The following is a 13503-nucleotide window of genomic DNA, read 5'->3' as shown; positions in this document are numbered from 1 at the left end:
ATTCTTTAGATCTATGTCTATTCACGTTTTTTTGTTTGCTCTTTAATTGAGTTGTTTGTCTTTGTTGTTTAATTTTAGGAGTTCTTTACATATCTTGGGTATCATGACCTTATCATATATTTGAGAGGAAAAAAAATACTTGATGTACAAATATTTTCTGCTATTCCATAGGTTCTCTGTGCTTTTTTAAGGTTTTATTTATGTATTTTATTTGAAAAGTTAAGTGATGCAGAGAGAGAGAGAGAGAAGAGAGCACATGCGCACGCGTGCATAAGCGAGAGAGATCTCTTACCCTTTGGTTGGCTCCACAAATGGCTGCAGGTGTGGGCCAGGCTCAAGCCAGGAACCAGGAACAAGCCAAGATCCAGGAACACAATCCTAATCTCCCACATAGGTGATGGGGGTCCAAATACTTGAGCCGTCTTCTGCTGCCTTCCCAGGAGCATTAGCAGGAAGCTGGATCAGAAGCAGAGTAGCTGGGACTTGAACCAGTGCTCTAACATGGGATGCCTGTGTGCCATGTGATGGCTTAACCCACTGCACCAGTGCTGGCCCCATCGTTTTGCTTTCTCAATAATGTCCTCTAATGCAGAAAAGTTTTCAATTTCGAAGTCCAGCTTATTTTTTTCTTTTATTGCTCATACTTTTGGAGTCATATCTAAGAATCCCATTTCCATGCTCGAGATCATGAAGAATTACCCCTGCAATTTCCTCTAAGAGCTTTCTGATCCGTTGGTATTATTTTTAAAGGTCTCCTTGTCCCGTCTTCCCACCAGCGTTAAACCAGGGCGGTGCCCAGTTGCTGCACTACCTTAGAGCCTCCGCAGATTCTGGCAGGCTTTCTCCTGCCCCTGAGCCTCCACCGCTCCGAGCCACCAAGGCTGGCGGCAAGCCTGGCCCCATCATGGTGCCAGCAATATTCCCGAGCTCCTGGTTCCCGCCCAGCATTGCCAGAGGCCCTGCTGTATGCATATGCACAGGTGGGGGTGTGTATATAGCATACGCAGCTGTGACATCCATACGAGGACACATAGTCCTCGTTGCTACGCATCTACGTATGCACTCGCGAATGTGCGCATACACCTATAACAGGCGTGAACTCATAGTCACCTTTGTAGTTGTCAAGTAGATTGAATGCTATAGGCACTGAGTCTTGAACAAGTCTCTTCCCCAGGTCTCTACTTGATGGGATTTATTGAAACCAGACAAACAAAAATTCATTTTATGTTCACCATGAAAGTCAGTCTTCAAACTGAGACTGGGTAGAGTGAGTGTTCTGGGTGCAGCTCCTGAGACTGCTGGGGCTGGGATCCCAGAGCTGTCGTTTATTGGCTGTAAACTAGAATTATCTGATCTCTCTCTCTCTCCCTCTCCCTCTCCCCCTGCCCCCCCTTCCTGCCTCTCCTCTTCTGCAAACTGGAGGTAATAACAGCACCTTCCCTTGGGGCTGTGAGGGTAAAGGGATGCATCCCTGGGAAGCACTGAGAACACACCTCCCCAGGACTCAGCTAAGCCTGAGATGGCACTGGCTGGGAATGGGTTCGGTTCCCAGCTCTCGCCCCTGACTCCAGTTTCCTGCTAACACAGATCCGGGAAGGCAGCAGTGATGGCTCAAGTAACCGGGCTCCCACCGCCCACGTGGAGGACCTAGACTGAGTTCCTGGCTCCTTCCTGGCTTCAGCCCGGCCCAGACTGGGCTGACATTGGCATTTGGGGAGAGAACCAGTGACGGGGAGCTCTTTCTCTGTCTCTCAAACGCTTAATACAAAGAATCTCAATGGCATTCTTTAAAATGAGATCCATACCCCACACTTGTTTATCTGACTTCCCCGCACCCAGGGTTGAATTTGTACAGTCTTTGTGTTGGATTTTCTTCTTTTTCTCTCCAAGGGAAAAAATACATATAATTTAGCTCAAACCTTTTTTTAAAATGTTCTGAGAGTGGAAAGTAATAAAATATCGAGCAAGCCTATTTGAATGAAGACAAGGTGTAATTTGCATGATAAAGATATATTTCCATTTATAAAGTTCATCAGCAAAATTAATGACAAATAAGGGGAAGATCTAATTAAAGTTCCCCATCCATTAACAATCCCACTTCACTCTCAGGGCAGGAATTGTAAAAGGAGAGGCTTAAGTTGGAAATGATTTAAATATTAAGGCTGGTGGCATTAAAAGGGACATGAAGTGATCATATTAGAATTCGAGGAGGAGATTCTCCCGTGATTTTGGCCGTCAGAGTCAGGCATATTCCCCCCTCCCCACCCTCGTTCCACCGGCTTTTTCTTGTTCACCCAAATGAGCTGTCAAGAGCTGACGGGCGTCGTCATAATCTAAGAAAACAAGTTTGCCCTTTAAAGCAAAAGAGGTAATTTGGCTGAAAGCAAATTGGAAGTATTTCCTACGGCGTTGCATTTCCAGCCGCAGCCTCTGCAGTATTCGGGCATTTTGATTTATGCCTGCGAGCTCTGGGGGACGCCGGGGAGAGGGGCGTTCATTAAATACTTTGTTCACATCCTTGCACGGCCAGGGGGCAAGGATCTTTCATCCTCAGAGGGGCCAAGGCGGCTCCGCAGCTGGCCCTGGAACTATTTTCAGCGAAGACCTTGGAGGAAGTCAGGAGCCTGACTGGGGAGCGGGCAGGGAGGTGTGAAATGATGGCCTCCATCCTCAGTCTCAGCTGCCCACGAGGCTTCCGAGTTGGGGTCCATTTGCCCCATCAGGGACTGGGCACCCTTCGCGGCTGACCTGGCCAGCCTGTCCGGTTTGTTTTCCGTCGTTTCCCGTGCTTTGGGCTCCCTCTCTTACTCTCGTTTGGTGAATGTAGCTTCCCCAGCTTCAGCTCTCCCTGCTTTCTCCCGGGGCCTTGGTGTCTCCATCACCGCCTCTCCCCGGAGGCCCTCTGCTCGTGGGTTGTCAGATGGCTGTGATGCATTGTCAGCTCGGGTTCCTTGGTTGCAAGTAATGGAAACTGATGCTGGCTAAGTAGACGGTAAAGGCAAAGCTGCCAGGTGGGCCTCAGGACCACAGCCAAGGGAGTCCTAGCTGTCGGGTGGAGAGATGGAGATGGAGATGGAGAGAAAGAGAGAGAGAGGGATCGGCCTTCCATCTGCTGGTTCACTCCCCACATGCCCACAACAGCCAGGCCAAAACCAGGAGAGCCTGGACTCCATCTGGGTCTCCCACATGGGTGGCAGGAACACAAGTCCTTGGGCTGTCATCTGCTGCCTCTCCGGGTCTGCATTAGCAGGAAGTGGAAATTAGAAACTGAGCTTGGCTGGTGCTGTGGCTCAATAGGCTAATCCTCCGCCTGCAGCGCCGGCACACCGGGTTCTAGTCCCGGTCGGGGTGCCAGATTCTGTCCCGGTTGCCCCTCTTCCAGGCCAGCTCTCTGCTGTGGCCTGGGAATGCAGTGGAGGATGGCCCAAGTGCTTGGGCCCTGCACCCCATGGGAGACCAGGAGAAGCACCTGGCTCCTGGCTTCAGATCAGCACGGTGCGCCAGCCGCAGCACGCCAGCTGCGGCGGCCATTGGAGGGTGAACCAACGGCAAAGGAAGACCTTTCTCTGTCTCTGTCTCTCTCTCTCTCACTGTCCACTCTGCCTGTCAAAAAATAAAAAATAAAAAAAAAAAAAAAAAAAAAAACTGAGCTGGAAATCAAACCCAGACGCTCCCAAATGGCGTGCACACGTCCCAGCCAGCGTCTTAATGGCAAGTGCCCACCCTGAAACAGGTTTTGTTTTGTAAGAAATGTAAGTTTCTAGAAAAGTTGCAAAGAAAGCATAGAGAATTCCTGTATGACTTTCATTCAGCTCCCACTAATGTTAACAATGTAAATAACCACGAATTGTCAGAGCTGAAATTAACATTGGCACCGTTCTGTCAACTACAGACTTTCTACTAATGTTCTCTTGTCTTCCAAGGTCTCTTCCAGTCGCCTGAAGTCAAGCACGTCTTCCACGCACCACGTCCTCCTGATTCTTCAAAATCTTCCTGGGGGTGGGCACACCCAGGAAATGACACTACATTCACGAAGCCACTTTTTTTTACAACTGCGTTTTGAAGTCATTGTTCACCCCCACCTCCCTGGTTTTTAAGAGTGACCTGTGCTGGTCTGGGGCCTGCTCTGTGTCTTGGGCTACTGACCCCTGCAGGCTGCCCTGGCCTGTTGTTGGTCTCCCACTAGCCAACAGGCACGGGTGTTAGTCTGGAGGGTGGAAGGAAGGGAGAAACCAGTTTCTTCTCCGCCCCTTGCTTTGGGCTGCGTTTCCAGCAGTGGTTCTAACTCCCCTGGGTGTTGATGGTTTGACCTTGCCTGGGGTGACTCTGGCCACCAGCCTCACCACTCGTCCTCACAGCTCCACTTCTCAACTCTCTTGCGACCAGAGTGAACGGTATATCGAAATCCTTAGAGTGGCCCTCCTGACACTGTCACAGAGCTGGAAACTGGTTGTGGTCCAAGGCTCTGTGCACCAGGGGCAGAGCACCAAGAAGAGCTCCCACTGCCAGCAGCTGTGGCTGCAGCAGCCACCCTGGCCACAGATGTCAGTGCAGCTGTGACACCCACTCCCTCCTTTGCAGGGTCGCCTGGGACAGCAGGAGCCTGCAAAGTCTCCATCGCTGAGGACAAAGACGGCCACTCGCAGAAATGGCTTCAGAGGTCCTCACCGTGGAGCCTCTCTACCATGGCCCTGACATCAACAGAATACCACTAAGGTCACAGCCAGCCCCAAAGCCAGCCAACCCACCCAAACCCCTGGTCCCCTCCAAGTCCAAACTCACGACCATCGAGGCCAAGAGGATCATGTCCGTCCTGGATGAGACCATCTACAAGGTGGAGCTGGTGACCCTGCTGTCGTACGTGGCGTCCAACCCGGAGGCCATGGAGGGGATGCTGGGCGAGGGCATCATGACAGCAATACGACAGCATGAGGACCTCTGCGAGCTCTTGCTGGAGACCACCCATCGCCTGCAGGAGCGGGAGAGGCAGCTGCAGGAGGAGGAAGAGACCGAGGAGGAGGGGTGGCTCCGGGACCGCCGCTTCTCCCTGAGGCTGCAGAAGGCCAGCCTCCTGCCGCTGATGCAGCAGGTCCGAGACTCAACCAAGGACAGCCTGAGGCTGCTGCTCAGCAGCCCCCAGGCCTCCAGCTTCCTGCAGATGCAGACGCAGGGCAGAAGTGCAGAGGCCCAGAGCTTCATCGACAGCCTCATCGAACTGCGCGGCTTCCTGTTTGAGAAGTTGCTCACTAGCCCCATGGAAGCCAGGGAGAAAGCCCAGTTCATACAGGACGTCAGCCGGCGAAACAGGAGGAACCAGGAGATGATCGATATTCTAGAAAACGAGCTGGCAGTGGGGATGAAGAGGAGGAAGGCAGAGGTATTGTCCCCAGAACCGGGCGTGGCACAGAGGGAGCCACGCCCGGTGGCCCCAATCTTTCTGCAGCTGGGTTTTCCCTCCGTGATTTAAACGGCTTTTTCCCATTCGTTTACTCCACAAAGATTGTTTTGGGCACATACTCGTGGCGTGTCTTTTAATTAAGCCCATAGAGTTGCAGCCTTGTGGAGTTCACAGCCGAGAAGACAGGTACTGAAAGGACTCATTTAATTACAGTTTTGAGAAGTACAGTAAAGGGTAAGTACAGGGTGCTATGAGGGAGTGTCACGAGAGAACTGAACAGAGACAACAAGGGTGGGGAACATGGAAATCAGGACAAGAAGGAGAGGAGAGGGCCAGGTAAGTGAGGTGGGGCAGAGCTCCCAGGCCAGGGGCGGCAGGCTTCACACAGCGTCGGTCACAGCCACTCAGCTCTGCCCTGCTGTGATGGCAAGAAAGCAGCCACGAGCAATGCTCACATGTAGAGGCTGCCTGGGGCTGGCCCTGGCCCCTGTTCCAGGTTCTAGGGAGCCTGTGTGCCCGAGAAGGGAACAGCGTGGCTGGATCGCAAACCTCGAGGGCCGGGGAGCGGAAGGCAGGAATGGAGGTGGCTGGCAAGAGGGAGACAGATCCTCAGGGCTCCCGAGGCTGAACCAAGGAGTTAGTCTGGGTCCTGAGAGCAAGGTGAAGCCATAGAAGAATTTTTAAGAAGACACACGAAGGCATGGCCCCAAGCCCCAAAATCACCACCATTTGCGGTCACACACTATCACGCCATCCCTACGTGTTCTCTCTGTCTTTATAGAACCCCAGCGAGGTGGCAGTGAGGAAGGATTGGGCTGCTGTCACAGGGGTGCCCGAAACAGGGACTGCCCAGTCCAAAGGGGCGTAGCTTTCTCTCTAGTGACTGCTCTGCTCTGCGGATTTGCTGGGGCTCTGGGCTGCTTCCATGCCTGGCTTCTCTGCTCCCCGACACACCGTGTGAGACTCCATGCTGTGGGCTGAGATGGCTGCTCTCCCGCTCCCTGTAGTATCCTTGCTGGCTGAGCCAGGGGGAGGGGAAAGAGGAGGAGAGGGCTGGGTCCTGCCCCCGGAAGTTGCATCCAGTATTTCCGCACAAAGCTCTCAGTGCACTGCCAGTAGAGAGGCAGGGACCTCACATTCCCAGCAAAGGGTTCTGGTCCACGGCCTCCCCAGGGAGGGCAGATCCAGGCAGCACTGCCACAGGCGCTTCCATTGCATCCACCATGAGAGGAGAGCGCCAAAGCTGCCTCGGTGTGCAGCAGGTCAGGCACCGCTCACGGACTCTGCTTTAAGGCATTCGTCAGGATCCGCTGATCACACTTGTGCGATTACTCGACTAGGTTTGGCTCCCTGACAGACAGACAGGGACCTTGTCTCCGTGTTCCTGCCACTGTGTCCCCAGTAAGCCTGGCACCAAAGAGGGCTGTGGCGTGTTTGCAGAGCAGAGCGAGGCCAGCCTCTGGACCTGGTCGGAGGGGTTGCCATCTAGGGGCAGGGAAAGGGCTGCTGGTGGCTTTGCTGGTCCCATTTGGTGGTGGAACAGCATGGGCCTCCAAGTGGCACTGACCCAGGGTCACACTCCACTTTTCCCAGATGGACATGTCTCAGTGTAAACACAGGTGACCACGGTCAGGTGCATGGCGGGGGCTCTGCAAGAGGCGCTCTCCTGCTAACAATACGGTTGCCTGCTGGAAGACCCCAACCCTACGAGATAGGCCCCTCCCCTGCCCGTCGTGTGTGCCCAGGGAGCTCCCATCCTGTGACCCCGTGGGCCCTGCCGTGAGCTGGCCCAGCCCAAGGCTGCCGGCAGGACAGGAACCCAGTGCCACTGGGGTCAGAGGGAGACCAGAGTTCCTGAGAAGGCTTTGGAGCACAAATTTTTTAAAAAAAGATTTATTTATTTTATTTGAAAGGCAGAGTTAGAGAGACAGAGAGAGAGAGAGAGAGAGAGAGATTCCATCCACTGGTTTACTCCCCAAATGGCTGCAACGGCTGGAGCTGGGATGGTCCAAAGGCAGGAGCCAGGAGCTTCTTCCAGGTCTCCCACATGGGTGCAGGGGCCCAAGCACTTGGGCCATCTTCTACTGCTTTCCCAGGCCACAGCAGAGAGCTGGATCGGAAGTGGAGCAGCCAGGACTCGAACCGGCAGCCATATGGGATGCAGCACCTGCTAAGCCACAGCGCCAGCCCTTGGAGCACATTATAACCCAGCCCCAGCCTGTGCTCCTGTTCCTGCTTTATAATCCACACAGGACGGGGCACAGGCCAGGGCCTGGTCCCTAAGGGACAACCCAGTGGCGATCCCGGCAGCGTGCATTTCTCTCACACCTTCCTGCACTGTGCCACGTGCCGCGTGTCTGCAGCAGGGCCCCTCCCTGCAGTGTCCTGGGCAGGAGGACCACGGCTGTCCCAGAGCTTTCCTGCAGCCTCCCTCTGGCAGACCCACGTGGTTCCCGCGTGCAAGGAACTAGAAGGCTGGCCAGGAACTTGGGCTCCGGGTCAGACACGTGTGGCTTCACCCCCAGCCCAGTGGCATGGCCTCAGTGGCATGGCCCCATCAGCGCTCGGGCTGGTCCCGTCCGCTGCTGCAGGGTTGGGGTGGGACTTGGTGAGGTCATCAGGCAGGTGCTCCGGTGCTCCGGGCGACGCTGCAGGACGGACACAGCCCTGCTTCTCCCTGCCCAGGTGGAGAAGGAGAACTTTGTGATCCAAGAACTGAAAAACCACCTGCACCAGGTGCTCAAGTTCTCGGAGAACAACCTGGCGCGCACCAAGCAGGAAGCGGAGAAGCAGCAGAAGGCGGACGCGCGGGCCTCGCAGGCCAGGCTGGCCAAGATCCAGCAGGACATCCTGCTGCTGCGCACGCAGTTCAACAACCTGGTCATGGAGAACCGCGAGGCGGAGCAGGCGCTGAGGAAGGTGCCCTGGGGAGCGGGGGGGGGGGGGGGGGGGGGCGGCTGGGGAGGAGGGGGCCAGCGAGGCCAGCACACAGGCCGGGGAAGGGCAGCATGCAGGCCAGGGGGAGGGCAGGGGGCAGGCCGGGGGGGGCTGGGCGCAGGCCGGGGGGGGGGCTGGGCGCAGGCAGCCTGGTCCCACCCTGGCTCTGCGCATGCAGATGGGGCGGGGGGTGGTCCTCAGCTTCATGGAACGTGCAGGAAGGGTGGCGCCCACCCGTCAGAGGCCCTGTGACCCCTGCGCCCACCCATCAGAGGCCCTGTGACGGCAGTGGAGCAGCCGTGACCTTCCGGTAAACGAGGCAGCTCCCTGCTGGCCTCCATGTTCACAGCTCGAAATGACAGTGACAGAATCAGTCTTCCTGGAAGGTTTCCTTCTTTCTTAATGTATTCGAAGGCAGAGTGGCAGGAAGTGACAGGGAGGGAGCGATCTCCCGTGTGCTGGGTCACTGCCACAGCGGGGGGGGGGGGGCAGGGGACCACCTGCGGCTTCCCCGGGCGCATTAGCAGGCGGCACAGGCAGGACTCACGCACAGGCGCTCTGGTGCGGGATGCGGGCGACAAGCAGAGGCGTAGCTACTCTCCACACGCCCATGGATGAATCCCTTCGCAGCCGCTGCTGAGAGCATTCATTGACAGGGTAAGTAGGTGGGGAGCCGCACACAGTAGGTGTCCCATAAATACCACTTCCTCATCTGCATCCGTCTTCACATGCGCCAAGACTCAGGCCATGGTTCGTGTCCCGGCTGCTCCACTTCTGATCCAGCTCCCTGCTAGTGGCCCAGGAGAAGCAGTGGAGGACAGCCCGAGTGCTTGGGCCCCTGCACCAGCGTGGGAGACCTGCAGGAAGCTCCCGGCTCCTGGCTTTGGATTGGCACAGCCCTGTCCATTGCAGCTGTCTGGGGAGTGAACTAGTAGATGGAAGGCCTCCCTCTCTCTCTCTCTCTAACTCTGCCTTTCAAATAAATAAATAAATCTATTTAAAAAAAACCCTCCAGGCAGGCCCAGCACACAATCAGCTTCTGTCTCTTTCTTCAGAGGCCACCCTATACCCTTTCTAATACTTGTCCCCAGTCTCATCAGTGTCACAGCTAGAGGCATCTGATGGGAGCCTTTGGCCTCTGCCCTAGAGAGAAGACGTGGCTGCACGTATATACTCTGGGGACAGTTTTTGGGGAGTCACAGGCCTTTTTTTTTTTAATTTGTTTACTTGAGGGGTAGAGTTACAGACAGAGGGAAAGACAGAGAGAGAGGTCTTCTATCCACCAGTTCACCCCAAAATGGCCACAGCAGCCGGGGCTGTGCTGATCCGAAGCCAGGAGCCAGGAGCTTCCTCTGGGTCTCCCACACGGGTGCAGGGGCCCAAGGCCTTCTGAAGCCAGCCCACTCACGGTGCCCAAGTGGAAAACTCCTGCTCTGTCAGATTAGGGGCTGAGGTATTTGGTTTAGGTGGGGGAGACGCTCGCTTGGCACCCGGTTAGCCGTTTGGAAGTGACCGATTCCGTGGCTCTCAGGATGCTGTGTCGTGTGGTGCACCCAACCCCTCCAGGTGAAACTCTACACCCATCAGGCAGCGCCTCCTCCCTCACCTCCCCCAGACCCTGGCGACCACCACCTGCTGGCAGCCCCTCTGAACTCATGCTGTCTGGAACCGTGCACTGTGCGGCCTTCTGTGACTGGCTTCTCTCCCTAAGCACCGTGCTCTCGGGGTTCACGCGCGCGTCAGTCCCCTTCCTTCTTCATGCTGCAATCATTTAGAAACCAGATTAGACCACGCCTCCCCCAAGTACCTGAACCCCTGCAGTGGCTCCCCTGCCCCTCACCCAGGACTCCACAGCCACCTTCCACTGGCATCCCCCGGCCGGCCACACAGCCCTTGCTCCGACCTCACAGGGACCACTCCCCTGCTGGCCACTCCATTCCAGCCACTCAGCTCCATTTCTGGTCTTTAAACACAAGCTTTTCCCACCTGCTGTCTCCTCTGCCTAAATATTCTGGAGCCAGACTACCGGCTTCAAACCCAGGCTCTGCCACCCATTAGCTCTGTCATCTGAGAAGTGAGTTAGCGGGGCTGGCCTTGTGGCATAGTGGGTTAAGACATGGCCGGCAATGCCAGCATCTCCTATGGGAACTGGTTCAAGTCCTGGCTGCTCCACTTCCAATCCAGCTGCCTGCTACTGCACTGGGGAAAGCAGCAGCAGATGGCTTGAGTGCTTGGGCCCCTGCCACCCATGTGGGAGACCTGGATGGAGTTCCTGACTCCTGGCTTTGGCCTGGCCTAGCCTCAGCGGTTGTGGACATTTGGGGAGTGAACCAGTGGATGGAAGACCTCTCTATCTCTCCCTCTCTCTTTGTAATTCTGCATTTCAGTAAATCAATTTAAAAAAAGAAGTGAGTTAGCATGTGGGAGCCTCTGTTTGCTCATTTGGAAGGGAGAAAAGAAACCTCCTTTGCAAAGCCGAGGGCAAGGCAGGGGCAGCCCCAGCACGGGGCCTGCTGCTTCACGAGTGCTTGGTGCTGTTACGGGTAACGCCATTCCATTCAACAGTGATCACTTGAATTTTTTTTTTTTTTAGAAAAAGTATAAAGTGGAGACAGAAGTCGAGAACTGGATCCAGAAATACGACACAGAAATGAGTGAAAAGCAGGTATTTGCCATTCCTAGCCCCTCCCCAGGTCCTCCAGGGATGGGTGAGGTCCTAGGATGGCCCTGGTGTGGGCCCCGTTCTGGGCCTCCCCAGAGAGGCCTGCAGCAAGGTCCTTCCAGGCCCTGCCTGGCCCTCCGGTTGGTCCAGCCAGGAACAGAGAGACCGGAGTTCAGACAGGAGGGAGCCGGCCGCAGTGAGCCACTGCCTGGTGGTGTTGGCTCCCTCTAGTGTCCACGTCCCATATTCCTCCATTCCTGGCAGCTCCCAGCACCCCGGCACCTCCATCTCCTGAGATGGGCCAGTGGCCGGCGACAGCATGAAGGAAAGAAAGTCCCCAGTGTCGTTGGCAGGTCCTAGTCTGGTGCCAGCCGTGTGGCCTTACTCAAGGAACCCCACCTTTCTGAGCCCGTTTCTGCCCCTGGCCCTCAGCGGCCGTGCTATCTTGGGGCCGTGGTGGGGACTCAGTGACCCCACGGTCACACATGTTTGCAACCAGCATTCGGCCAGGAGGAAGTGCTCAGGAGGGGTAGCCTACGGACGGGGGCCCCCTCGGCCCTCCCCTCAGCTCTGGGTTGACGTTGGTGGTCACGGCCAAGACTGGGCTCCCTGCGGGCAGGCACGCAGTCTAGCCACCCGTGTCCCCTGCACGGGGCCGCGTGTGGGAGATGTGTGGTAAACACTGCTGGGAGGGAGGAAGGGAGGGGCCGCTGGGAGAAAACGTGTGAGTTACAGCAGGGCAGGCCGCGGCTGCACACGAGGAACTCCGGAACGGAACTGTAGCTGGTTCCGCTGCTCTGGCGATCTGTGACACTGACCCAGCTCCCATTTCCTGCGTGCCGGCACCGTGTCCTGCACGTGGCATCCTTCGGGTCACTTAACCCTGGCAAGGGCCCCCGGCTTTGGAATGATCCCCAGGTTTCCCACAAGCAAGAGATGGCGTCCCCAGACATGTGGCCGAGCTGGGGTTTAGCGCCAAGGCAGCCCAAGTCAGGATCCCGCCTGTCTCAGTGATTGCTACCCGAGCTGGGGGGGCCGCGGTGCAAGACGGCTTCGCGGCTGCGCACTGCTGAGCCGAGCGCCGCGGGGCAGGGCGGGGGGGTGCATGGAGCCCCTGCAGACTGCACCCCAACCTCGCCCAGGAGGAGTATGAAGACCTGGAGGTCATCCACAAGGAGGAGAAGGCCCAGCTGGAGGAGCTGCGGCGCAAGCACGACGTGCTGGTGGAGGAGTTCGCACAGATCCGCACGGAGCGCGAGATCAACTCCAAGAAGAGGATGGAGGCCGAGCAGGAGATGGTGCGCATGGCGCGGGCGGCCACGCTCATCCAGGCCGTGTGGAAGGGCTACCTGGTGCGCTCCATGCTCAGGTCCAAGAAGAAGAAGCGCAGCAAGGCCAAAGGGAAGGACAAGGAGAAGGCCAAGGGCAAGGGCAGGGGCAAGGGCAAGGGCAAGAAGTGAGCCCCGCCCCACGCCCGCGCGGCGCCCCCTGCAGTTCACAGCCGGAACCACATTCAGGGAAACGGCATACAAATAAACCTCCTTTACCCAGGGCTGCTGGCCTGCCGTGTGCTTCCCAGCTGGCAGAGGCAGGGGGCAGGGGGCCACTTCCAGAGGCCGCCTCGGTGGGGAGCCGCCCGCCCCGCCCCGCCCCAGCCTGGAAGCTGCCATTCCCCTGGACATCCCGAGAGAAACTGACGAGAAATGTTTTGTCAAAGTGCTAGGAAAACGCCGACTGTGCACGAGCCGCAGAGCCTGCCCAGTCCAAGCGCAGGTGGCCTGCGTCCCCCACGCCCCGCCCAGCTCCTGCAGGCGTTCACACGCGGGATGCTGGTCCTGGCCACCATGTGGCCTGCCCCAACAGTGTCCACTCTTCCTTCCCCCAGGAGTGGGTGCCACAATGGACCTCCCAGCTGGCTCCCAGGTACCCTTGGCCCAAGTGCGATCCCAGGTGAGCCAGGGCAGGATGCTGGGATTCGGGGTGCAACTCCACCTGGGTGAAGGCTTTGGTGTTTTTGCGAGCGACCCGGCCCAGGGCCATGCAGGGAACACGGAGCAGAGGGGGCCCGATGTGTGCCCGGCTGCCCAGCGCTTTACGCTAAGTGCTGGCCACATGCTGGTCACTGGCTGGCCTTCTCACCCTCTCTGGTTTAAGGTGGGAGGTGCACATGCGTAGCATCGCTGAGCAGGGTGCACTGCTGCGTGAGCCTCACAGGGCACCGCAAACAGGCCACGTGGTGCCTCCCGTGCTTGCCTGAACGCTGTGTGGCGTGTGACTGGTCATTTACAAGCGGTACCACCGGGGCTGGGGCAGGCACTTGGCACAGGGGTCTCGGTGTTGCTTGGGATGCCACATCCTTCCAGAGGGCCTGGGTTCCAGTCCCAGCTCTGCTTCCAAATTCCATTTCCTGTGGACGTGCACCCTGGGAGGCAGAGGTGTGGCTCCAGCAGTTGGTCCCTGCCTCCCACACGGGGGGACCTGGAGTGAGTTCACAGCTCCCAGCTCC

The 13503-nt window shown here is 57.0% G+C and overlaps 1 protein-coding gene across 2 annotated transcripts in view; it reads left to right on the top strand.

The window, feature by feature from the left end:
• Positions 1-12549, top strand: part of IQCD (IQ motif containing D) — a 26229-nt gene extending 13680 nt beyond the window's left edge. Inside the window, exons 2-5 of one of the 2 annotated variants that reach the window (XM_008272277.4) lie at positions 4582-5377; positions 8084-8317; positions 10929-11000; positions 12140-12549. In XM_008272277.4, coding sequence (XP_008270499.3) covers positions 4649-5377; positions 8084-8317; positions 10929-11000; positions 12140-12457 — 1353 coding nt within the window. In that variant the 5' untranslated portion in view covers positions 4582-4648 and the 3' untranslated portion in view covers positions 12458-12549. The remainder of the gene's footprint in view (positions 1-4581; positions 5378-8083; positions 8318-10928; positions 11001-12139) is intronic. The other variant, XM_051826587.2, reaches the window with a different exon arrangement.
• The last annotated feature ends 954 nt before the right edge of the window (positions 12550-13503 follow it).

Source organism: Oryctolagus cuniculus, chromosome 21, assembly GCF_964237555.1.
Source record: "Oryctolagus cuniculus chromosome 21, mOryCun1.1, whole genome shotgun sequence".
Classification (NCBI taxonomy): Eukaryota; Metazoa; Chordata; class Mammalia; order Lagomorpha; family Leporidae; genus Oryctolagus; species Oryctolagus cuniculus.
The sequence above is the reverse complement of the archived record's forward strand: the minus strand, read 5'-3'. Positions and strand labels throughout refer to the sequence as shown.